At 42.6% G+C, this 27,107-nt stretch overlaps 1 protein-coding gene across 1 annotated transcript in view; it reads left to right on the forward strand.

The window, feature by feature from the left end:
• Positions 1–26,128, forward strand: part of LOC134536589 (gastrula zinc finger protein XlCGF57.1-like) — a 331,362-nt gene extending 305,234 nt beyond the window's left edge. Inside the window, exon 5 of the mRNA XM_063376347.1 lies at positions 22,421–26,128. Within this exon, the coding sequence (XP_063232417.1) occupies positions 22,421–23,736 (1,316 nt within the window). The 3' untranslated portion in view covers positions 23,737–26,128. The remainder of the gene's footprint in view (positions 1–22,420) is intronic.
• The last annotated feature ends 979 nt before the right edge of the window (positions 26,129–27,107 follow it).

The raw sequence follows: 27,107 nt of genomic DNA on the forward strand, positions 1-27,107 counted from the left end.
TTTATAATGGGAAAAATATGAAACAATGTTTCCCGGCTCAAAGTTGTGTTATCATTTTGGTTTTAAACGATTTTGAGACAGCTGTACGGCATGTACAACGCATTTTGTAATTTCTTTGTGAAGCACACAATACGCACAACAGAAAGACATATCAACTCTATCTGTACAGCGTTTATTTAAAGTTAAAAAAAAATATTTGAATTTTGTAGTACTGCATAATGGTGTTATATTTTTGAATCAACTGCCTTTGGTATTTGCTGTTCGCTGCAAACAACATATTTATAATTTATTTGATGAAGCTTACCATGCGCACAACAGAAGAGCCTAACAGATCTATTGTTGCCACCTTGATTTATAATGGGAAATATATGAAACAATGTTTCCCGACTGAAAGTTGTGTAATCATTTTGGTTTAGACGATTTTGAGAGAGCTGTACGGCATGTACAACGTATTTTGTAATTTCTTGGTAAAGCACACAATACGCACAACAGAATGACATATCAGCTCTATCTGTACAGAGTTTAATAAATGTAAAAAAAAATATTTGAATTTTGTAGTTCTGCATAATGGTGTTATATTTTTAAATCAACTGCCTTTGGTAAGTGCTGTACGCTGAGAACCACAAAATTATAACTATTTTTATTTAGAATACCATGCGCACAACAGAAGAGTATAACAGATATATTGTTGCCACCTTAATTTATGACTGGAAAAAAATGAAACAATGTTTCCCGGCTCAAAGTTGTGTTATCATTTTGGTTTAGACGATTTTGAGAGAGCTGTACGGCATGTACAATGTATTTTGTAATTTCTTGGTGAAGCACACAATACGCACAACAGAAAGACATATCAGCTCTATCTGTACAGCGTTTAGTTAAAGTTAAAAAAATATTTGAATTTTGTAGTACTGCAGAAAGGTGTTATATTTTTGAATCTTATGCCTTTGGTAAGTGCTGTACGCTGAGAAACACAAAATTATAACTTTTTTTATGTAGCATACCATGCACAAAAACAGAAGAGCCTAACAGATATATTGTTGCCACCTTGATTTTTGACGGGAAAAAAATGAAACAATGTATCAGGCCTCAAAGTTTTGTTATCATTATGGTTTAGACGATTTTGAGAGAGCTGTACGGCATGTACAACGCATTTTGTAATTTCTTTGTAAAGCACACAATACGCATAACAGAATGACATATCAGCTCTATATGTACAGCGTTTAGTTTAAGTATAAAAAAAAAATTTGAATTTTGTAGTTCTGCATAATGGTGTTATATTTTTGAATCAACTGCCTTTGGTAATTGCTGTTCGCTGCAAACAACATATTTATAATTTTTTTTATGTAGCAGACCATGCGCACAACAGAAGAGCCTAACAGATATATTGTTGCCACCTTAATTTATGACGGGGAAAAAATGAAACAATGTTTCCCGGCTCAAAGTTGTGTTATCATTTTAGTTTAGACGATTTTGAGAAGGCTGTACGGCATGTACAACGCATTTTGTAATTTCTTGGTAAAGCTCACAATACGCAGAACAGAAACACATATCAGCTCTATCTGTACAGCGTTTAGTTAAAGTTAAAAAAATAATTGAATTTTGTAGTACTGCATAATAGTGTTATATTTTTGAATCAATTGCCTTTGGTAAGTGCGAGAACCACAAAATTATAACTATTTTTATGTAGGAGACCATGCGCACAACAGAAGAGCCTAACAGATCTATTGTTGCCACCTTGATTTATAATGGGAAAAATATGAAACAATGTTTCCCGGCTCAAAGTTGTGTTATCATTTTGGTTTTAAACGATTTTGAGACAGCTGTACGGCATGTACAACTCATTTTGTAATTTCTTTGTGAAGCACACAATACGCACAACAGAAAGACATATCAGCTCTATCTGTACAGCGTTTATTTAAAGTTAAAAAAAATATTTGAATTTTGTAGTACTGCATAATGGTGTTATATTTTTGAATCAACTGCCTTTGGTATTTGCTGTTCGCTGCAAACAACATATTTATAATTTATTTGATGAAGCTTACCATGCGCACAACAGAAGAGCCTAACAGATCTATTGTTGCCACCTTGATTTATAATGGGAAATATATGAAAAAATGTTTCCCGACTGAAAGTTGTGTTATCATTTTGGTTTAGACGATTTTGAGAGAGCTGTACGGCATGTACAACACATTTTGTAATTTCTTGGTAAAGCACACAATACGCACAACAGAATGACATATCAGCTCTATCTGTACAGCGTTTAGTTTAAATTTAAAAAAAATATTTGAATTTTGTAGTTCTGCATAATGGTGTTATATTTTTGAATCAATTGCCTTTGGTAAGTGCTGTACGCTGAGAACCACAAAATTATAACTATTTTTATGTAGGAGACCATGCGCACAACAGAAGAGCCTAACAGATCTATTGTTGCCACCTTGATTTTTAATGGGAAAAATATGAAACAATGTTTCCCGGCTCAAAGTTGTGTTATCATTTTGGTTTTAAACGATTTTGAGACAGCTGTACGGCATGTACAACGCATTTTGTAATTTCTTTGTTTTGCACACAATACGCACAACAGAAAGAAATATCAGCTCTATCTGTACAGCGTTTATTTAAAGTTAAAAAAAAATATTTGATTTTTGTAGTACTGCATAATGGTGTTATATTTTTGAATCAACTGCCTTTGGTAATTGCTGTTCGCTGCAAACAACATATTTATAATTTTTTTGATGAAGCGTACCATGCGCACAACAGAAGATACTAACAGATCTTTTGTTGCCACCTTGATTTATAATGGGAAATATATTAAACAATGTTTCCCGACTGAAAGTTGTGTTATCATTTTGGTTTAGACGATTTTGAGAGAGCTGTACGGCATGTACAACGCATTTTGTAATTTCTTGGTAAAGCACACAATACGCACAACAGAATGACATATCAGCTCTATCTGTACAGAGTTTAATAAATGTAAAAAAAATATTTGAATTTTGTAGTTCTGCATAATGGTGTTATATTTTTGAATCAACTGCCTTTGGTAAGTGCTGTACGCTGAGAACCACAAAATTATAACTATATTAATGTATCAGACCATGCGCACAACAGAAGAGCATATCAGATCTATTGTTGCCACCTTGATTTATGACGGGGAAAAAATGAAACAATGTTTCCCGGCTCAAAGTTGTTTTATCATTTTGGTTTAGACAATTTTCAGAGAGCTGTACGGCATGTACAACGCATTTTGTAATTTCTTTGTAAACCACACAATACGCACAACAGAAAGACATATCAGCTCTATCTTTACAGCGTTTAGTTAATGCTTAAAAAAATATTTAATTTTTTTAGTATTGCATAATAGTGTTATTTTTTTATTCAGATGCCTTTGGCAAGTGCTGTTCGCTGCTGACAACATATTTTTAATTTTTTTGATGTAGCAGAGCTGTACGACAGGTACCACGCAATTTTTATGGGTAGTGCTGTACTCTGTAAAATCTTGAATAGAGCTTACTTCAGCACAGTGTTGCACTTTATATGTGTAGTGCTGTACTAGAATTTTATTTCATGTGTGTAGAGCTATTTTTTTTTCCTGTGTTGCATTTAGTATGGTTAGTGATGTACTCCATTGTATTTCTATAATAGTAAGACATGTACTGTACAGGGATGTGTATGCTGTACATTCATGTATTTCCTTTCATGTTGCATTTTGTTTGGTTAGTGCTGTGATTCTTTACAACTAGAATAGAGCTAACTCAATTGCAGTGTTGCACTTTATATGTTTTGTAATGTACTTTCATTTCCTTTCGTGTTGCATTTCGTATGTGTAGTGTTGTACAATTTGTTGCATTTTGTATGGGTAGTCAATCACTTGTTGCACATTTTATGTGTTGTGCTGTACAAAAAAGTGTTGCATTTTGTATATGTAGTACTGTACCATTGCGCAATTTCTTTTATTTCCGTGTTGCATTTTGTATGTGTAGTGCTGTACACAAGAACGTGTTGTATTTTGTATCTTCAGTACTGTACCGCTTTGCTCCGCCCACATCTCCGGGTGGGGGAAATGAGGGGAAGGAAAATAAAGCTGGATAAATCCAACTTTAGCCTAGTGAATTTCCGTGCATTTTGCAATCGAGGATAGGTGAACATGCTGCATTTTTTTCTTTGTGTCGTGATTTTTCCGTCAAAACAAACAAAATTTAACCCCCCCCCCCCCCCCCTCTTCCGTGTTTTATTGGGGGCAACAAGCATTGTTTACTCCACTAAAAAACCTCCCGCTTTTTGACTGGCCAAAGTTGGCAGGTATGAATATGATAGTAACGGGTTGGATACTAATATTTTCATTGTAATAAATGCTTCCAGCATTCTGTAATGTACGATAAATCCATTTTTTTCAGTCTAATTTTTGTCCAAAACCTCAAATTCCGTGTATGACCCGCACCCTGATTTTTGAATGTTGTTTTTCGGAAAAAAATGTGCGGGTGGTACATGGGTAAATACGGTATTTTGTTTTCAGGCAAAAAATCACAGATTTTAATAAGAAATAAAATTTATTTATGCTTGTTTAGGCAACTGCTCTGTTTGAAATATTAGCCCTAGTATGCACCATTAATGAAATGTCAATGTTGTGATTTATAGTTTTCAAATGCATTTGATTTTAATCATTTATTAACCGTTAATAATTAGAAAGTCCTGGTTAGAGGTGTGTGTTTTAATCAGACTTAAGATAATGGTCAAAATTAACATTTCATTTAATTATGCTGGCATATTTAATGCGTGCTTTGATCTTTTGTTTTAACACGATTATTGCAAAAATAAAGATAAGTGGATAACTGGATCACATTTTAGCTTTAAAGTAACAGAGCGTACGTGCCGACTGGTACTGTAGGGCTGCGTGCAGTAGTCACCAGCAAGGCAAGCTAAGGCCACATGTAACGCAGCAGACAGCTGCAGCGAGATGGCCGGATGTTGACGGGAGCCTGGAGAGGCTAGGCGTGCTAAAAGACTGGCAGGGGCAGAAAGGCAAATTGTCAGGCCTAAAATCAAAAACGATTTCAGTGGAACAGCTGTGAAAATTTAAGAGGTCAATAAAATTGTTACATCCTTGCTCTTAGTTAATGAGTGGTAGAAAATCAACATTTTTCAATAAGATTAATTCTAAGATGCAATAAAATTAGCACATAGGTAGAAAATATTTGTAATTTTTTGCAATGTTCATACTGACTGGATGCATGGGTTGTAACAATCCAGACCTCCGGCTAGCTGACTATTGGTCTACATTGTATGTACGTAAAACCACTTGAAAAAATGGTTTGGTGCCTAGAACAATAATCTCCATAGGATATTACATATTACTTTTTGAGTTTTGTTGCACCTTGGAAGGAACAACTGGAGGGATATTATTGATGAAATGATGAACAAATGAGTGTGTCCAAGCAAAAATAATTTTATTGACAAAGTCCAAGTCAGACAAGTAAGCAAAACTGTAACCCAGATATTGGTCATACTCTCTTGTTACTCGCTTCCTTTCAGCTCTCATAACAAGCTCTCTGGCAACTGTTAAAAGTAATAGACAAAATACAATTAATATTTGTACATATTAGCCCTGGCGCAATTACAACTGCAGTGACTGAGCATAAAGAATCCACTCCTTCCCTTCCCAAGGGATGTCTGGTCTTCGATGACAAGAACTGCGGACAAGATGACTCGAAACACACCACAAAGCCCGTGGGTGATAACCTCCACTCAAGACTTGTGTGCAGTTGTACCAACACTTTCGTTCGAACACTGGCAAAGTTTATGTCAGCCGGTTTCGCCTTCTTCGCCCTTCAGCGTCCTGTACATAAGTTCGACACGACCTATCGGGTCATGAAAGTTCAATTCCTTTTATCTTCCTCAGTTAGGACAACACTGCCCGTACTTATTAATTCCTAACCCACGGGTACTTGGGTCGCTGTGAACTCGCACTCCCTCTACTCATTCGTCATGTACTCACCTAGAAAGTGAAATATGTGACCTTCACCGGCGAATACTTTTAACATACCTTCAGCTGTTCTATGGTACTAAACCCTTCAGATTCCACTGAGCAAGTTTCCAGGATTTACTCACAGGTTTTACTAGCTCAGCGAGTTGAATATGACAGAGAGTTCAGACTACTTTCCCCTCGACAAGTTACCTTTGTCCTGACAACTATCTCTGGCTGCTTCTCCTCGTCAGAAGCTAAACCGACTGAACTTGATATGTTATTGTGCTTGCTGCTGTAGAGGCCAAGTCCAGCATCAGGTGGATCTATACTCGGACAACACAACGTCCTCCTAGCAGTATTTTGAATGGCGGAAGGTCTTCACCTTGGGTAGTACAATAGCCTCATCTGGTGAGTCCTGTGGTCCTACAGTAGCCTCATCAGATGAGTCCTATGGTCCTACAGTAGCCTCATCTCTCATCTGGTGGAACTGTGGTCCTACAGTAGCCTCATCTCTCATCTGGTGAGTGCTTGGGTCCTACAGTAGCCACCACTGGTAAGTCCTGTGGTCCTACAGTAGCCACCACTGGTGAGTCCTGTGGTCCTACAGAAGCCTCATCTGGTGAGTCCTGTGGTCCTACAGCAGCCTCAAATAGTGAGTCCTTTGGTCCTACAGTAGCCTCATCTGGTGAGTCCTGTGGTCCTACAGTAGCCTCATCTGGTGAGTCCTGTGGTCCTACAGTAGCCTCAAATAGTGAGTCCTGTGGTCCTACAGTAGCCACCACTGGTGAGTCCTGTGGTCCTACAGAAGCCTCATCTGGTGAGTCCTGTGGTCCTACAGTAGCCTGATCTGGTGAGTCCTGTGGTCCTACAGCAGCCTCATCAGATGAGTCCTATGGTCCTACAGTAGCCTCATCTCTCATCTGGTGGAACTGTGGTCCTACAGTAGCCTCATCTCTCATCTGGTGAGTGCTTGGGTCCTACAGTAGCCACCACTGGTGAGTCCTGTGGTCCTACAGTAGCAAACACTGGTGTACTGTGGTCCTACAGTAGCCTCATCTAGTGAGTCCTGTGGTCCTACAGTAGCCTCATCTGGTGAGTCCTGTGGTCCTACAGTAGCCTCATCTGGTGAGTCCTTGTGTCCTACAGTAGCCTAATCTGGTGAGTCCTTGTGTCCTACAGTAGCCTCATCTAGTGAGTCCTATGGTCCTACAGTAGCCACCACTGGTGAGTCCTGTGGTCCTACAGAAGCCTCATCTAGTGAGTCCTGTGGTCCTACAGTAGCCTCATCTGGTGAGTCCTGTGGTCCTACAGCAGCCTCAAATAGTGAGTCCTTTGGTACTACAGTAGCCTCATCTGGTGAGTCCTGTGATCCTACAGTAGCCTCATCTGGTGAGTCCTGTGGTCCTACAGTAGCCTCAAATAGTGAGTCCTGTGGTCCTACAGTAGCCACCACTGGTGAGTCCTGTGGTCCTACAGAAGCCTCATCTGGTGAGTCCTGTGGTCCTACAGTAGCCTGATCTGGTGAGTCCTGTGGTCCTACAGCAGCCTCAAATAGTGAGTCCTTTGGTCCTACAGTAGCCTCATCTGGTAAGTCCTGTGGTCCTACAGTAGCCTCATCTGGTGAGTCCTGTGGTCCTACAGTAGCCTCAAATAGTGAGTCCTGTGGTCCTACTGTAGCCTCATCTGGTGAGTCCTGTGGTCCTACAGTAGCCTCATCTGGTGAGTCCTTGTGTCCTACAGTAGCCTCATCTAGTGAGTCCTGTGGTCCTACAGTAGCCTCATCTAGTGAGTCCTGTGGTCCTACAGTAGCCTGATTTGGTGAGTCCTGTGGTCCTACAGTAGCCTCAAATAGTGAGTCCTTGTGTCCTACAGTAGCCTCATCTAGTGAGTCCTGTGGTCCTACAGTAGCCTCATCTAGTGAGTCCTGTGGTCCTACAGTAGCCTGATCTGGTGAGTCCTGTGGTCCTACAGCAGCCTCAAATAGTGAGTCCTTTGGTCCTACAGTAGCCTCATCTGGTAAGTCCTGTGGTCCTACAGTAGCCTCATCTGGTGAGTACTGTGGTCCTACAGTAGCCTCAAATAGTGAGTCCTGTGGTCCTACAGTAGCCTCATCTGGTGAGTCCTGTGGTCCTACAGAAGACTCATCTGGTGAGACCTGTGGTCCTACAGTTGCCTCATCTGGTGAGTCCTTGTGTCCTACAGTAGCCTCATCTAGTGAGTCCTGTGGTCCTACAGTAGCCTCATCTGGTGAGTCCTGTGGTCCTACAGTAGCCTCATCTGGTGAGTCCTTGTGTCCTACAGTAGCCTCATCTAGTGAGTCCTGTGGTCCTACAGTAGCCACCACTGGTGAGTCCTGTGGTCCTACAGAAGCCTCATCTGGTGAGTCCTGTGGTCCTACAGTAGCCTCATCTGGTGAGTCCTGTGGTCCTACAGCAGCCTCAAATAGTGAGTCCTTTGGTCCTACAGTAGCCTCATCTGGTGAGTCCTGTGGTCCTACAGCAGCCTCAAATAGTGAGTCCTTTGGTCCTACAGTAGCCTCATCTGGTGAGTCCTGTGATCCTACAGTAGCCTCATCTGGAGAGTCCTGTGGTCCTACAGTATCCTCAAATAGTGAGTCCTGTGGTCCTACAGTAGCCTCATCTGGTGAGTCCTGTGGTCCTACAGTAGCCTCATCTGGTGAGTCCTTTGGTCCTACAGTAGCCTCATCTGGTGATTCCTGTGGTCCTACAGTAGCCTCATCTGGTGAGTCCTGTGGTCCTACAGTAGCCTCATATGGTGAGTCCTTGTGTCCTACAGTAGCCTCATCTAGTGAGTCCTGTGGTCCTACAGTAGCCTCATCTGGTGAGTCCTGTGGTCCTACAGTAGCCTCATCTGGTGAGTCCTGTGGTCGTACAGTAGCCTCATCAAGTAAGTCCTGTGGTCCTACAGTAGCCTCATCTGGTGAGTCCTGTGGTCCTACAGTAGACTCATCTGGTGAGTCCTGTGGTCCTACAGCAGCCTCAAATAGTGAGTCCTTTGGTCCTACAGTAGCCTCATCTGGTGAGTCCTGTGGTCCTACAGTAGCCTCATCTGGTGAGTCCTTTGGTCCTACAGTAGCCTCATCTGGTGATTCCTGTGGTCCTACAGTAGCCTCATCTGGTGAGTCCTGTGGTCCTACAGTAGCCTCATCTGGTGAGTCCTGTGGTCCTACAGTAGCCTCATCTGGTGATTCCTGTGGTCCTACAGTAGCCTCATCTGGTGAGACCTGTGGTCCTACAGTAGCCTCATCTGGTGAGACCTGTGGTCCTACAGTAGCCTCATATGGTGAGTCCTTGTGTCCTACAGTAGCCTCATCTAGTGTGTCCTGTGGTCCTACAGTAGCCTCATCTGGTAAGTCCTGTGGTCCTACAGTAGCCTCATCTGGTGAGTCCTGTGGTCGTACAGTAGCCTCATCTAGTAAGTCCTGTGGTCCTACAGTAGCCTCATCTGGTGAGTCCTGTGGTCCTACAGTAGCCTCATCTGGTGAGTCCTTGTGTCCTACAGTAGCCTTATCTAGTGAGTCCTGTAGTCCTACAGTAGCCACCACTGGTGAGTCCTGTGGCCCTACAGATGCCTCATCTGGTGAGTCCTGTGGTCCTACAGTAGCCTCATCTGGTAGGTCCTGTGGTCCTACAGCAGCCTCAAATAGTGAGTCCTTTGGTCCTACAGTAGCCTCATCTGGTGAGTCCTGTGGTCCTACAGTAGCCTCATCTGGTTAGTCCTGTGGTCCTACAGTAGCCTCATTTGGTGATTCCTGTGGTCCTACAGTAGCCTCATCTGGTGAGTTCTGTGGTCCTACAGTAGCCTCATATGGTGAGTCCTTGTGTCCTACAGTAGCCTCATCTAGTGAGTCCTGTGGTCCTACAGTAGCCACCACTGGTGAGTCCTGTGGTCCTACAGAAGCCTTATCTGGTGAGTCCTGTGGTCCTACAGTAGCCTCATCTGGTGAGTCCTGTGGTCCTACAGAAGCCTCAAATAGTGAGTCCTTTGGTCCTACAGTAGCCTCATCTGGTGAGTCCTGTGGTCCTACAGTAGCCTCATCTGGTGAGTCCTCTGGTCCTACAGTAGCCTCAAATAGTGAGTCCTGTGGTCCTACAGTAGCCTCATCTGGTGAGTCCTGTGATCCTACAGTAGCCTCATCTGGTGAGTCCTGTGGTCCTACAGCAGCCTCAAATAGTGAGTCCTTTGGTCCTACAGTAGCCTCATCTGGTGAGTCCTGTGGTCCTACAGTAGCCTCATCTGGTGAGTCCTCTGGTCCTACAGTAGCCTCAAATAGTGAGTCCTGTGGTCCTACAGTAGCCTCATCTGGTGAGTCCTGTGGTCCTACAGTAGGCCATCTGGTGAGTCCTGTGGTCCTACAGTAGCCTCATTTGGTGAGTCCTGTGGTCCTACAGTAGCCTCATCTGGTGAGTCCTGTGGTCCTACAGTAGCCACCACTGGTGAGTCCTGTGGTCCTACAGTAGCCACCACTGGTGAGTCCTGTGGTCCTACAGTAGCCACCACTGGTGAGTCCTGTGGTCCTACAGTAGCCTCATCTGGTGAGTCCTGTGGTCCTACAGTAGCCTCAAATAGTGAGTCCTTTGGTCCTACAGTAGCCTCATCTGGTAAGTCCTGTGGTCCTACAGTAGCCTCATCTGGTGAGTCCTGTGGTCCTACAGTAGCCTCATATAGTGAGTCCTGTGGTCCTACAGTAGCCTTATCTAGTGAGTCCTGTGGTCCTACAGTAGCCTCAAATAGTGAGTCCTTTGGTCCTACAGTAGCCTCATCTGGTTAATTCTGTGGTCTTACAGTAGCCTCATCTGGTGAGTCCTGTGGTCCTACAGTAGCCTCATCTCGTGAGTCCTGTGGTCCTACAGTAGCCTCATCTGGTGAGTCCTGTGGTCCTACAGTAGCCTCATCTGGTGAGTCCTGTGGTCCTACAGTAGCCTATTCTGGTGAGTCCTGTGGTCCTACAGCAGCCTCAAATAGTGAGTCCTTTGGTCCTACAGTAGCCTCATCTGGTGAGTCCTGTGGTCCTACAGTAGCCTCATCTGGTGAGTCCTGTGGTCCTACAGTAGCCTCAAATAGTCAGTCCTGTGGTTCTACAGTAGCCTCATCTGGTGAGTCCTGTGGTCCTACAGTAGCCTCATCTGGTGAGTCCTGTGGTCCTACAGTAGCCTCAAATAGTGAGTCCTTTGGTCCTACAGTAGCCTCATCTGGTAAGTCCTGTGGTCCTACAGTAGCCTCATCTGGTGAGTTCTGTGGTCCTACAGTAGCCTCATATAGTGAGTCCTGTGGTCCTACAGTAGCCTTATCTAGTGAGTCCTGTGGTCCTACAGTAGCCTCAAATAGTGAGTCCTTTGGTCCTACAGTAGCCTCATCTGGTTAATTCTGTGGTCTTACAGTAGCCTCATCTGGTGAGTCCTTGTGTCCTCTAGTAGCCTCATCTAGTGAGTCCTGTGGTCCTACAGTAGCCTCATCTGTTGAGTCCTGTGGTCCTACAGTAGCCTCATCTGGTGAGTCCTTGGTTCCTACAGTAGCCTCATATAGTGAGACCTGTGGTCCTACAGTAGCCTTATCTAGTGAGTCCTGTGGTCCTACAGTAGCCTCAAATAGTGAGTCCTTTGGTCCTACAGTAGCCTCATCTGGTTAATTCTGTGGTCTTACAGTAGCCACATCTGGTGAGTCCTGTGGTCCTACAGTAGCCTCATCTCGTGAGTCCTGTGGTCCTACAGTAGCCTCATCTGGTGAGTCCTGTGGTCCTACAGTAGCCTCATCTGGTGAGTCCTGTGGTCCTACAGCATCTTCAAATAGTGAGTCCTTTGGTCCTACAGTAGCCTCATCTGGTGAGTCCTGTGGTCCTACAGTAGCCTCATCTGGTGAGTCCTGTGGTCCTACAGTAGCCTCAAATAGTGAGTCCTGTGGTCCTACAGTAGCCTCATCTGGTGAGTCCTGTGGTCCTACAGTAGCCTCATCTGGTGAGTCCTGTGGTCCTACAGTAGCCTCATCTGGTGAGTCCTTGTGTCCTCTAGTAGCCTCATCTAGTGAGTCCTGTGGTCCTACAGTAGCCTCATCTGGTGAGTCCTGTGGTCCTACAGTAGCCTCATCTGGTGAGTCCTTGTGTCCTACAGTAGCCTCATCTAGTGAGTCCTTTGGTCCTACAGTAGCCACCACTGGTGAGTCCTGTGGTCCTACAGAAGCCTCATCTGGTGAGTCCTGTGGTCCTACAGTAGCCTCATCTAGTGAGTCCTGTGGTCCTACAGCAGCCTCAAATAGTAAGTCCTTTGGTCCTACAGTAGTCTCATCTGGTGAGTCCTGTGGTCCTACAGCAGCCTCAAATAGTGAGTCCTTTGGTCCTACAGTAGTCTCATCTGGTGAGTCCTGTGGTCCTACAGTAGCCTCATCTGGTAAGTCCTGTGGTCCTACAGTAGCCTCATCTGGTGAGTCCTGTGGTCCTACAGTAGCCACCACTGGTGAGTCCTGTGGTCCTACAGTAGCCACCACTGGTGAGTCCTGTGGTCCTACAGTAGCCACCACTGGTGAGTCCTGTGGTCCTACAGTAGCCTCATCTGGTGAGTCCTGTGGTCCTACAGTAGCCTCAAATAGTGAGTCCTTTGGTCCTACAGTAGCCTCATCTGGTAAGTCCTGTGGTCCTACAGTAGCCTCATCTGGTGAGTCCTGTGGTCCTACAGTAGCCTCATATAGTGAGTCCTGTGGTCCTACAGTAGCCTTATCTAGTGAGTCCTGTGGTCCTACAGTAGCCTCAAATAGTGAGTCCTTTGGTCCTACAGTAGCCTCATCTGGTTAATTCTGTGGTCTTACAGTAGCCTCATCTGGTGAGTCCTGTGGTCCTACAGTAGCCTCATCTCGTGAGTCCTGTGGTCCTACAGTAGCCTCATCTGGTGAGTCCTGTGGTCCTACAGTAGCCTCATCTGGTGAGTCCTGTGGTCCTACAGTAGCCTATTCTGGTGAGTCCTGTGGTCCTACAGCAGCCTCAAATAGTGAGTCCTTTGGTCCTACAGTAGCCTCATCTGGTGAGTCCTGTGGTCCTACAGTAGCCTCATCTGGTGAGTCCTGTGGTCCTACAGTAGCCTCAAATAGTCAGTCCTGTGGTTCTACAGTAGCCTCATCTGGTGAGTCCTGTGGTCCTACAGTAGCCTCATCTGGTGAGTCCTGTGGTCCTACAGTAGCCTCAAATAGTGAGTCCTTTGGTCCTACAGTAGCCTCATCTGGTAAGTCCTGTGGTCCTACAGTAGCCTCATCTGGTGAGTCCTGTGGTCCTACAGTAGCCTCATATAGTGAGTCCTGTGGTCCTACAGTAGCCTTATCTAGTGAGTCCTGTGGTCCTACAGTAGCCTCAAATAGTGAGTCCTTTGGTCCTACAGTAGCCTCATCTGGTTAATTCTGTGGTCTTACAGTAGCCTCATCTGGTGAGTCCTTGTGTCCTCTAGTAGCCTCATCTAGTGAGTCCTGTGGTCCTACAGTAGCCTCATCTGTTGAGTCCTGTGGTCCTACAGTAGCCTCATCTGGTGAGTCCTTGGTTCCTACAGTAGCCTCATATAGTGAGACCTGTGGTCCTACAGTAGCCTTATCTAGTGAGTCCTGTGGTCCTACAGTAGCCTCAAATAGTGAGTCCTTTGGTCCTACAGTAGCCTCATCTGGTTAATTCTGTGGTCTTACAGTAGCCACATCTGGTGAGTCCTGTGGTCCTACAGTAGCCTCATCTCGTGAGTCCTGTGGTCCTACAGTAGCCTCATCTGGTGAGTCCTGTGGTCCTACAGTAGCCTCATCTGGTGAGTCCTGTGGTCCTACAGCATCTTCAAATAGTGAGTCCTTTGGTCCTACAGTAGTCTCATCTGGTGAGTCCTGTGGTCCTACAGTAGCCTCATCTGGTGAGTCCTGTGGTCCTACAGTAGCCTCAAATAGTGAGTCCTGTGGTCCTACAGTAGCCTCATCTGGTGAGTCCTGTGGTCCTACAGTAGCCTCATCTGGTGAGTCCTGTGGTCCTACAGTAGCCTCATCTGGTGAGTCCTTGTGTCCTCTAGTAGCCTCATCTAGTGAGTCCTGTGGTCCTACAGTAGCCTCATCTGGTGAGTCCTGTGGTCCTACAGTAGCCTCATCTGGTGAGTCCTTGTGTCCTACAGTAGCCTCATCTAGTGAGTCCTGTGGTCCTACAGTAGCCACCACTGGTGAGTCCTGTGGTCCTACAGAAGCCTCATCTGGTGAGTCCTGTGGTCCTACAGTAGCCTCATCTAGTGAGTCCTGTGGTCCTACAGCAGCCTCAAATAGTGAGTCCTTTGGTCCTACAGTAGTCTCATCTGGTGAGTCCTGTGGTCCTACAGTAGCCTCATCTGGTAAGTCCTGTTGTCCTACAGTAGCCTCAAATAGTGAGTCCTGTGGTCCTACAGTAGCCTCATCTGGTGAGTCCTGTGGTCCTACAGTAGCCTCATCTGGTGATTCCTGTGGTCCTACAGTAGCCTCATCTGGTGAGTCCTGTGGTCCTACAGTAGCCTCATATGGTGAGTCCTTGTGTCCTACAGTAGCCTCATCTAGTGAGTCCTGTGGTCCTACAGTAGCCTCATCTGGTGAGTCCTGTGGTCCTACAGTAGCTTCATCTGGTGAGTCCTGTGGTCCTACAGTAGCCTGATTTGGTGAGTCCTGTGGTCCTACAGTAGCCTCAAATAGTGAGTCCTGTGGTCCTACAGTAGCCTCATCTGGTGAGTCCTGTGGTCCTACAGTAGCCTCATCTGGTGATTCCTGTGGTCCTACAGTAGCCTCATCTGGTGAGTCCTGTGGTCCTACAGTAGCCTCATATGGTGAGTCCTTGTGTCCTACAGTAGCCTCATCTAGTGAGTCCTGTGGTCCTACAGTAGCCTCATCTGGTGAGTCCTGTGGTCCTACAGTAGCCTCATCTGGTGAGTCCTGTGGTCGTACAGTAGCCTCATCTAGTAAGTCCTGTGGTCCCACAGTAGCCTCATCTGGTGAGTCCTGTGGTCCTACAGTAGCCTCATCTGGTGAGTCCTTGTGTCCTACAGTAGCCTCATCTAGTGAGTCCTGTGGTCCTACAGTAGCCACCACTGGTGATTCCTGTGGTCCTACAGAAGCCTCATCTGGTGAGTCCTGTGGTCCTACAGCAGCCTCAAATAGTGAGTCCTTTGGTCCTACAGTAGCCTCATCTGGTGAGTCCTGTGGTCCTACAGTAGCCTCATCTGGTGAGTCCTGTGGTCCTACTGTAGCCTCATAGTGAGTCCTGTGGTCCTACAGTAGCCTCATCTGGTGAGTCCTGTGGTCCTACAGTAGCCACCACTGGTGAGTCCTTTGGTCCTACAGTAGCTACCACTTGTGAGTCCTGTGGTCCTACAGTAGCCTCATCTCGTGAGTCCTGTGGTCCTACAGTAGCCTCAAATAGTGAGTCCTTTGGTCCTACAGTAGCCTCATCTGGTTATTTCTGTGGTCCTACAGTAGCCTCATCTGGTGAGTCCTGTGGTCCTACAGTAGCCTCATCTGGTGAGTCCTGTGGTCGTACAGTAGCCTCATCTGCAGGGTGGCGACCAACCGGGAAAACCGGGAAAACCGGGAAAAGTCAGGGAATTTTTCCAGCAGGGAAAAGTCATGGAAAAGTCAGGAAATTTTTCAAATAGTCAGGGAAAAAATTAAATCTTGTCTAAAGTTCCTGCTGCAGCATTTTACAGCTTAATATTACTCATAGGCTTTGTTAATTTGTTAATTGTATGTAGCGAATTATTATCTGAAATTATGAATACTATATTTTATACGAAGTTTGACATTTTAATGAAGCCATTTTTTATGTCGCGGGTCCATGAAAAACTCTGCTGTGTTTGCGTTGCTGATAACAGCTGGCTGGCGTGCGCGCGCATAGATTGTATTGCCACCATAGGCATGGTACGTGTACCAAATTATTCTATGCTTACTAGTTTTATAGCTCATAGTACACCGAGATGACCGAAATAGTTTTATTTTTGTTTCTCGTATTATTGGCAACTGTGGTACAACTACACGAACGTTTTGGGATGAAAGCGTGAGTGCTTTTTTTTTTGTTGCCAGTCGTGTTGTGTAGTGCTTCTCTACGTTTTACTTTTCAGATGTACTATTTATTTTATTCTGCTGTCCTCTTTGTGTAAACGTTTTGAATAGTGGCGTGTACATGTTTTCAGTATTATTTAGTAAGCTAGTCGGGCTTTGTTCTGAAGATAAAAAGGAGAGAATAGATGTAGTAGACAAATATGGGGAAAAAATGTGCGCGGGATCAGATATGAACGTGTGGGCTTGGGAAGAATATTGCCGTTGCTGAAAGCTAAGAGTAAAGGTGATTAATGAGTTAAAGTGTTTATTTGGTTATATTCAAATTTTTAGCCCATTACTTTTATGGAGTAAAACATTTTTTTAATGAATTCCAATACAGGATAAGAAAAGTGAAAGGTAAATATTAAGAGTAGCTAATCATTAGACTTGCGCATAATAGTTCGCGACCGGGAGCGCTCCTATTAAAAACGTTTACACAAAGAGGACAGCAAAATAAAATAAATAGTACATCTGAAAAGTAAAACGCAGAGAAGCACTACACGACTGGGAATAAAAAAAAAAGCAAGCACACACGTGCGAACTAGGTCGCTCTTTTAGTTCGTCCGCTCCCATCTCGAATTCAAAGAATCAGATAGTTCGTTCGCTTTGCTACCGCTACTGCAGGCGATCTTCTTTGTATGTTATAGTAGTTATTTTTCATAATGATCAGTGTTATGAACGCTTATATTATTATCCATTTTTGGGTTATTATACATGAAATGAGTAAATAAAACAATAATTTACATAATTGGGTAAAATGGCGTATATAACAGTTGTTTTTAATCTTCACTTAACATATAATGTAATCGAAAAATTTTAATTTATAAAAGGATTTATTTTATAGCTAGTTAAAGAAATATTATTCATGAAATGTGTTTATTTTAGTGAATAAAATTCAGTTTTATAAATATACAAATTTAAATTTTTTTTAAGTTTTAGAAATAATCAACAAAAAATGTGTTATTATTTACAGGCAACAAAATTACGTACATTATTAAGAAAAAAGACCCATTACTCTTTTAATTTGTTACCTTACAATTACACATAGAAAAACTAATAAAAACTCTTAAGTAAGATTGTTTGCTAATATTGCTTAAGAATGTGTATGTTCATTAGTACCTATATATAATTCACTAAATATTAGCAAGTTCATCATCACTTAACGTACACTATAATCGAAAAATTATAATTTCTAAAAGCTATTATTGTTTGTCTGATTTTGTTTTGACATATATTTGTGTATGTTATCTGATAAGTTAGTTATGATATGTAAAAATATGAAGGTTTTACGCTTAAAAAAATTGATGAGATTGTTAGGCATGGTCAGGGAATAAAAATGATTTTCCTGGAAAAGTCAGGGAATTTATTCTTTACAGTTTGGTAGCCACCCTGATCTGGTAAGTCCTGTGGTCCTACAGTAGCCTCAAATAGTGAGTCCTTTGGTCCTACAGTAGCCTCATCTGGTGAGTCCTGTGGTCCTACAGTAGCCTCATCTAGTGATTCCTGTGGTCCTACAGTAGCCTCATCTGGTGAGTCCTGTGGTCCTACAGTAGCCTCATATGGTGAGTCCTTGTGTCCTACAGTAGCCTCATCTGGTGAGTCCTGTGGTCCTACAGTAGCCTCATCTGGTGAGTCCTTTGGTCCTACAGTAGCCTCATCTGGTGAGTCCTGTGGTCCTACAGTAGCCTCATCTGGTGAGTCCTGTGGTCCTACAGTAGCCTCATCTGGTGAGTCCTGTGGTCCTACAGTAGCCACCACTGGTGAGTCCTGTGGTCCTACAGTAGCCACCACTGGTGAGTCCTGTGGTCCTACAGTAGCCTCATCTGGTGAGTCCTGTGGTCCTACAGTAGCCTCATCTGGTGAGTCCTGTGGTCCTACAGTAGCCTCAAATAGTGAGTCCTTTGGTCCTACAGTAGCCTCATCTGGTGAGTCCTGTAGTCCTACAGTAGCCTCATCTGGTGAGTCCTGTGGTCCTACAGTAGCCTCATCTGGTGAGTCCTGTGGTCCTACAGTAGCCACCACTGGTGAGTCCTTTGGTCCTACAGTAGCTACCACTTGTGAGTCCTGTGGTCCTACAGTAGCCTCATCTCGTGAGTCCTGTGGTCCTACAGTAGCCTCATCTGGTGAGTCCTGTGGTCCTACAGTAGCCTCATCTGGTGAGTCCTGTGGTCGTACAGTAGCCTCATCTGGTAAGTCCTGTGGTCCTACAGTAGCCTCAAATAGTGAGTCCTTTGGTCCTACAGTAGCCTCATCTGGTTAATTCTGTGGTCTTACAGTAGCCTCATCTGGTGAGTCATGTGGTCCTACACTAGCCAACACTGGTGAGTCCTGTGGATTTACAGTAACCATCATGGTGTGTCCTGTGGTTCAACAGCAGACATTACTTGTTAGTCCTGTGGTCCTACAGTAGTTCTGATCGGTGTCACTGGCATATCAGCTGTAGATTTGGGATTGTTGTTATTTAATGAAGTTTAAAATCTTTGTCTGTTGTGCCGTGCTGTGCATATCACATCTGTTTGGCGAGTTTCAGCTGTGTTGAGTTGGCTGGAATTTGGCTTTTTCTGCACTGTAGTGACGCGAAAACGTGGCGTGCCAGTTGTATTTTTTTATATTCCCGTGCGAGTGCTCTGCGTTAGTGCATGGAAGGATGGGAGTGTTTCGCTCTGGTTTGTCTAGTGGAAATTGTGTTTTCCTGGTTGGTAGTATCAAGGAACTTATGTTTTGATAGCAAGGTGGCTGTTGTTCAGCTGAGGAGACGAGAGGTGTAACATGTCGGAGAAAGACCATCTGGAAAATTGCAATTTCAGCAATTTTACCCGACTTCGAGGTGATATGTCGTGAAGTGGTTAGTGTGTAACAACTGCATGTCTGCTGGAGGAGATGGCTAGTTGCGTTGATTTTCTGCTCATTGAAATGGTGTTAATGTTTAGTTCGTGTTTCATCTACAATTGCAGCAAATGGTTTTGATGGCCGTGTGCTGCATGCTATGAGGTTGGGGTATGCCATTATGCTTGCTGATTCTGCATGTCTAGTATGTGAAGAGGAGAAGCCATGTTGGCTTTTACAAAGCTTGTGGGAATGACATGTTTCATGCCAGAGTTTTTTGTGGGAGCTGATGAAAAATAGGTTTAAATATATGAATGGTTTGGCTTTAAACCTGTTTTTTCCTGTGCATCTACCAGTGTTTAGATTTGTATTTGATTTTTAAGCACGCTGTCGCAATTTTAGACTTGGATCGGCTTTGAGAGTATTGCTGACTTTATTTTAAGAAAAGCTATATTACCTGAAAAGTGGAGGCAGGGAAAAATACTGGTAATTTTCTATTTTTCAGTTTGACTGTAAAAGTAGTACCCCAATCCCTCACTTAGCACAACTAATGCGTTCCAAAAAATGTTCGTGTTACTCGAAATCGCATATTCTGAAACATTAGTTTCAATGAATAGCAAGGTTAATTTATTTAATATTCCAAAAAATTGTGTAGGAAAATATTCTTTACGTAATATAAATGCATCGACTAACACTCAACGATAAATAAGTCACCATTTATCTTTATGGGCGTGACCTTCAACTCACATCACGTACCTTTCCAAACCATCCTTAACTGACAGTGTAACCTATATTACTGTCCGGATAATTACATTATAATTTTTCAAAAATTTTAGTTCTTATTCGCGTATCACCACCTGGTTCACACCAATCATGTCAGATCAATTATTATTTTTTTCGTTCCTTTTCTATGTGAATATCTGTTCATTTCTGTTCTGGTATCTAATATCAAATATTTTCCTGCTAGTACATACAATCAATAGTATCAGACTTATATAAACGTTTGTTATAATCCTTATTTTGTATGATTGTGCGCACAGTTGACTTGCTTAAAACTAAAGTGCGATCAACATAAGTGTGGCCTTTATGACAATCTGCACAGCTTAATACTTCTAGTTTTGTCTCAAATACTTGAACATGATGCATTATGCTCTCACTTGGAAGCCATGATTCCACTATGATTCCAACTGCAGGTGCAGTTACCGGCAGATGAATGGGCATACATGGCTTTCGTTTGTGTGAATTCCCGGCCACTGGCTAGACTGAGTTCACAGCCCGGTTTGTGGCCAGGCGACAACGGCACGGCATGGCGGCATACGCGCAGACGTAGTAACATTTGGTCATTTGCCATTCGTAACTTGCCATAGCTGATGTTTATACAACAGCCGATAACGTAGTCACACCTGCGCGCGCATATATTTTCCCCTTGTATGGCTAACTGTATGCCACAGCACATCTTTTGTTTACAGAAGTTGAAACAGACTTCGTGCTAACTGAAATTTACAGACGTGCTATTTAAGACTGGAGCAGTAAAATTAACATCATGCTAAATGAATTCGTGCAATCTGAAGATGTGCTAAGTGAGGGATTGATGTATTTATGGTTGCTGGTGAATCTCTATTGGGCAGCTGACTTTTTAAGCAGTTAATGGTCTGTCTACATTAGTTACGAAGTAGTATGACGACAGTTAAAGTAAACAGTATTTATTTATTGTTTTAACTATGTTTTAATTTAATGAGGCACTCAGATGATGCATCAGGTATATATTGAATTAAATTCTGCTGGGACAAAAAACAATATATAGCACTGAACAAATAGTTGAGATAGCTGGATGTGTCATAAAATAATTTTGTTGTTTACATTAAATTTTTGGGGAAAATTTAATTGCGGATGTTGAATCTTTTACGACTTCACCAGCATGTTGAATCCAGTTTTTATCTTAACATTGTTGCCATATCCTTATCCTCTCTTGTTTTCTTTGTGATCCTTACTCTCAGCCTTGCCCTTGTGCGGGTCACCCTCTCTGTTATCTCTACCAAAGAGACTCTTTGTCAGTGGTCAGGCATTCAGTCAGCCATTGAACAAGTTGCTCCGATGCCACCGTGCGGGTATCGCTGGTGTCAATCGCCGGTAAGTAGAGACTCTCTCCACTCCTCTACACCGCTTCTCTTCTCGGAGGCGGGGCCCTTTTATACCCGCAGTGGCCAGGCATGGAAGCCCCGTGTAAACATTCCTGGTCAGGCGCGGAAACACCCGGACGCTCCGTGTTACACGCAACAAGTGTTCCTGACCCAATGACTCACTCCTTGCCCATCCCCTGAGGCATTCAGCCCTAATTTCTCAAGAGTTTCTGCGTCCAGACCGTCTTCCATGCCTCCAGACTGGCCGGGCTCCATGACTGAAGTGGTGGGTGCATAGAGGGGCAGGCTGCTATTGGCCGGCCGACACTCACACCTCCCTCGCTGAGAGGGGGAGAAGGGTAGTGGCCTCGCAACTCCATGGCTGCCGCCGGCCAGTATAACAATATTTTTAAAATAATAATCAGAGATATCGTGTAAATATGCTCAATAGTTACAACCGTTTTTAATTTTTTACATTATGAGTTCATTAGTCTATTTTTATTTTATTTATTTTTTATTTTAAATAAGTTACAAGCCCACCGACAGCTGAGGGTATGGGAGATGGGCACGACAAATATACTACAAGGACAGTAGTGTTCCGTGGTGCTACGTGGACACTCCACAACCGTTGGACCCAATAGTAGTTGTGCACTACCTGAGGGGAAACCACAGCAGGTAGGCAGATCCACGCTGGCCTACACACAGAAGGCAAGTGAACCACATAGCAGCAGCGACCAAGACAAGACCAAACAAATATGGACATACACAATAACATGATTAACACAAAACAACATAAATAAGGATATAATACATCACAGTAAAAAAAAACAGTGAAACAATATAACATGAAGTATGAAATGAATGTATATGTTTATAATCCACGTGACCTAAAAAACAATTATTCAAGTCCATGTTAAGTTGTTCCCATTTTTATTACAGAATGATTTACACATTGCAGAATTGAACTTTATCTATGAATATTCTATGCATAATAAAGCAGATATTTTATAGGAAAAATAAACATGGCATTTAACATTAAACATAGGAAAATATAACATAGTTCTTATGGCAAAATTGACAGGATCTAATAAATTTAATGACTCAACTGGGTAAACGTTATCTCTTGGGAATGTCTTAACAGTGTTTTCCCTTAGTTTTTTAATTGTTGGCTAGCATAAATAATGTTTATACTTATTAACTTATCATTAAAACTTTTAAAAATATATTTGAATAAAATAGATTAATTAAAACTCAATATAGTTCATGCTTTTAGGAACTTAATTTGTAAAAGTAAAAATCAATTTCCTAATCTGTCCCTGGAAATACTTAAAAAAAAAAAATTTTAGAAAGTCAAAATTTTACTTTTTTTATGTACATTTTTATGTATGTTTGGGTAACGTACTAAGAGTACAAAGTGTTCTTGTTTCTGTTCTAGCCGCAGCAGTAGTTGAACGGAATGAACCTCACAACTGTGTGGGTCGCCATGGCAACACTTCATCCAGCTGCATTGGACACAGTTCCCAAGACTCACCAGATACCAGCATCTTATTGAAGAGAGATGTGTCTCATACTGACACCATATCAAACAGCATAAATAATTTAGCTGGATCCACTGATGTTAATGTTACTAACAGTCAGGATAAAATTTGCACTGGTAACAACATTTTATCATTTGGATTTAGTTCGTACATTCAACAACAGTATGCCCAAAAAGACACTGGCAATAAACAATTTTCTTGTGCAGAATGTTCAGCAAAGTTTAGCCACAAAGGTGACCTGAAGAAGCATACTCGAACACACACTGGAGAAAAACCTTTTCCGTGTACAGTATGTTCTGCCAAGTTTAGACAGCTTAGTCATCTGAAGCAGCACTCTTTTGTACACACTGGAGAAAAACCTTATTCTTGTACCGTATGTTCTGCAAAGTTTAGACAGCATACTGCTCTGAAGCAGCACACTCGAACACACTCTGGAGAAAAACTTTTTTCATGCACAATATGTTCTGCAAAGTTTAGCCAACTTGATCATCTGAAGGAGCACACTCAAACACACACTGTAGAAAAAACTTTCTCGTGTACAGTATGTTCTGCCATGTTTAGCCAGCTTAGTCATCTGAAGCAACACACTCGAACACACACTGGAGAAAAAACATTTTCTTGTTCAGTATGTTCTGCCAAGTTTAGACAACATAGTCATCTGAAGGAGCACACTCGAACACACACTGGAGAAAAACCTTTCTCTTGTACATTTTGTTCTGCTAAGTTTAGTCAGCAAGGTGCTCTGAAACTGCACACTCGAACACACACTGGAGAAAAACCTTTTTCATGTACAATATGTCCTGCAAAGTTTAGCCATCAAGGTAACCTGAAGCAACACATACAAACCCATACTGGAGAAAAACCTTTTTCTTGTACACTATGTTCTTCCAAGTTTAGACTGCTTAGTCATCTGAGGCAACACACTTATATACACACTGGAGAAAAACCTTTCTCTTGTACAGTATGTTCTGCTAAGTTTAGTCAGCAAGGTGCTCTGAAGCAGCACACTCGAACACACACTGGAGAAAAACCTTTTCCATGTACAGTATGTTCTGCCAGGTTTAACCAGCAAGGTGACCTGAAAAAGCATACTCGAACCCACACTGGAGAAAAACCTTTTTCTTGTGCAGTATGTTCTGCCAAGTTTAGACAGCTTAGTCATCTGAAGCAGCACACTCGAACACACACTGGAGAAAAAACATTTTTCTTGTAAACTGTGTTCTGCCACATCTAGCCATCAAAATGCTTTGAAAAGGCATACAGTAATGCATTGCGTTAACGAACTTCAGGATAACGTACACTTCACTATAACGAACATCTCCTATGGTCCCGCCAAAACGCAATGCAATCACACGTAAATTATTTTCAACTATACGAATTTTCCAGCAATATTTTGCAAGAGGTTTACAAAATCTTCACGTTAACGAACACGATATATATGCTGGACAATCTTCATAAATATTTCCGTCTCAAAATTTCATTATGAAATGATAACGAAACGTAAGAAGCGAAACAATACGGCACACAATGACAGCAGAACACATCAATTAGGTAACAACGCTATTAATATCTAACGTCTTTTGTTGACGCGCCTACAGCGCTCCCACTTCTAGCATCTGCCGCCACCTTGCATTGGCGCGCCTGCAGCGCTCCTACTTCTAGCATCCACCGCCAAAGGCCATTTTCCGTTGCGGATGTTTTGTATACACCATTATGTCATATCCGTGTTGTGTGTTTTTATTTCGCGCCTGCAATACAAAACATGTTACGTAAATTGTAAAGTATCGTGTGAGTTTTATGTTTGTAATTTTTTTTTTTTTTACATTTTCAAATTGTTTGGCAAAATGTTGCCGAGAAAGCGGAAATCATTTGATATGAAAACGAAACTAGCTATAATTAAAGCAGTAGACGACGGGAAGATGAAAACCGACATCGCAACAGAATTTGGTATCGCGAAATCTACTTTGTCCACGATTTTAAATCAGCGGTCTGAAATTATGAAACATGATTTTTTATCCCATAGCCGAAAACGTATTTCAGTGGCACCATATGAAGTCTTGGAGAAGCGATTGTTTGACTGGTTGATGCAGTCAAGAGCATCAAACATACCAGTAGCTGGGAATGTCTTGCAGGAGAAGGCACTCGAAGAAGCCCTAAAATTGGGATTTGACAACTTTCAAGCTTCAGGTGGGTGGCTACACAGATTTAAGGCAAGGTACAACTTGAGTACCCTGAAAGTGTCTGGTGAAGCTGTTGCTGTTTATGTCACTGTACAGGAGAAATGGCAAGCCGAACTGGATTCTCTGATTGCCGATTATGAGAAGAAAGACATTTTTAATGCTAAAGGGCGGGAATATTTTTTAATCTCCTTCTTGATAGAACTTTGGAGGTTAGGGGTCAAACATGCCATGGAGGCAAAAGAAACAAAGAATGTTTCACAGTGCTTTTTTGTGTAAACAGCGATGGTTCTGAAAAAATGGAACCACTAATTGTTGGTAAATTTGCTAAACCACGTTGTTTCAAAAATGTAAAGCACTTGCCATGCAAGTATAGGAACAACAAGAACTCTTGGATGATCTCATCATTGTTTCAAGGATGGGTGTGCAAAACCGGAAGGTAATGTTGTTTATTGACCACTGTGCTGCCCATAATGCTAATTCTGCTGCTCTAAGGAACATCAAAGTGGTTTTCCTTCCACCAAATTGCACCAGTACATTACAACCACTTGATCAGGGCATCATAGCACAGGTGAAACGAGATTATAAAAGACAGCTGGTGCAGTTTCTTCTGCGACAGATGGATTGTGGTAAAGAAGCGAGTGTTTTAAAGTGGAACATTTTGCAAGCTATCCACAGACTGTGTTCGGCATGGAGCCGAATCAAGCCTAGCACTGTTGTGAATTGTTTTGCCAGGGCAGGGTTCCCTGCAAGCTCAAGTGGAGATGACTGTATTGATGATGCAGATGAATGTGAAGCTGCATGGGTGGAAATACAAAAAAAATTTGATAGCTGCCAGTCATAATGTCTACCATTGATAATCAGCTGACATGTATCAGATGATACAACTTCAGAGTGTGACGAGGAGACCGCCCAGGCAAACGAAGATGAGGAGGATGATACGGAAGAGGTTGAGCTCAAGCGGCCTTGGAGAGATGTGTTGGAGAGGCTGTTTTTAACGTCTCACCACATGGGAGTTCTCCAAAGTATTGAGAAGGATGTAACTCGGGAACTGGGGGCAATGAAAAAGCAGTCATCAATTAAAGACTTTTTTTCAAAATCAAAGGGAATTGTGTGTTTTTTTTGTTGAAATCAGCTAGTTTACTTCATATAATTACATAGTCTTACTTTAATATTTTAGAACAGTGTTTTTTAATGTGTTCCCATGAACTTGAGTCTGCACCATCTGTTTTTAAAGACAAGATCAGTTAAACTAGAATTGATAAATATTACATATTTTTATTCTTAATGTGTTTACAGTTATTTACAAGTTTTCATGATTTTTTATAGTGATGAATTGAGAAATAAGTAATTTTTATACAGTTGCTAACGTACTTTTTATGTTGTTAATAGACACAACCAAAAATAAAGCAATTTTTATGATTTCAGTATAAAGAACTTCCTTACAACAAACCACTGGCAATCTTGGGCCCTTGAAGTTTGTTGTAGTGAAATTTTACTGTACTTGTACACACACACTAAAGAAAAACCTTTTCTTGAACACTGTTCCGCTAAAGTTAGTAAGCAGGTAACTTAAACATGTTTAATCCTACATACACTTCCCGCTAGTAGCGTTAGTAAGAGGGAATTTACTTTTTAAAACCCACACAAAAATATCCAGTTGAAGCCCTCCCTTCCCCTGCCCTTCCCCCTGTCCCACCCTGGAACACTGTGACTTGCACCATCCCTGAAGTGTTTGGTAAGTCTGTGTGTCTTGGTAGGAGGAGAGCTGTGATTGGCCGGTGAGTAGTGGAATGGACAGGGAGTTAAGACTGCTGTGGGAAGGCTTGTGGCAGAAGTGACCAGCCTTCACGTTCTGCCACACTACAGTTATGCCTGGGAGCAGGAGCAACACACAACCGTCCTGTCTGCCACCTGGGAGGTCACTGTAACATACAAGTAGTTCTGTAACCAAGTCACCAGCTCATTTTCCTCCTCTCACGCTCTTTCCATGCGGAGAGGGAAGACCCAGGCCACATGCTGGGCTGCAGGGAGAGGCAACATTGCATGCCTTCTCTAATAGCCAGGCAGATAAATAAATATTTAATTGTGCCCGAGAGTAATCAGTGGATAGCGAGTGCACTGCAGTACAAAAGGTTCACATGTATACATATTTTAAGTATTGACAAGGAAAATAATGTAGATGACACACAAAACACAGTTTAAAAACAATGAACAGAATTTATACAGCAAATCACAGTTATATACATGGAACACCTATATACAACAGACAACAGTTAAAACAATAAACTCAGTGTACGTACATACAACAATAAAACAGAATTAAGACAATTTTTAAGTTTTAACACACCATTTTGAACAAAGCAAAAACCAGCAATTATTGCATAATATGTTGCTGTCGCACTGG

This window comes from Bacillus rossius, chromosome 11 (genome assembly GCF_032445375.1).
Source record: "Bacillus rossius redtenbacheri isolate Brsri chromosome 11, Brsri_v3, whole genome shotgun sequence".
NCBI classification, from domain to species: Eukaryota; Metazoa; Arthropoda; class Insecta; order Phasmatodea; family Bacillidae; genus Bacillus; species Bacillus rossius.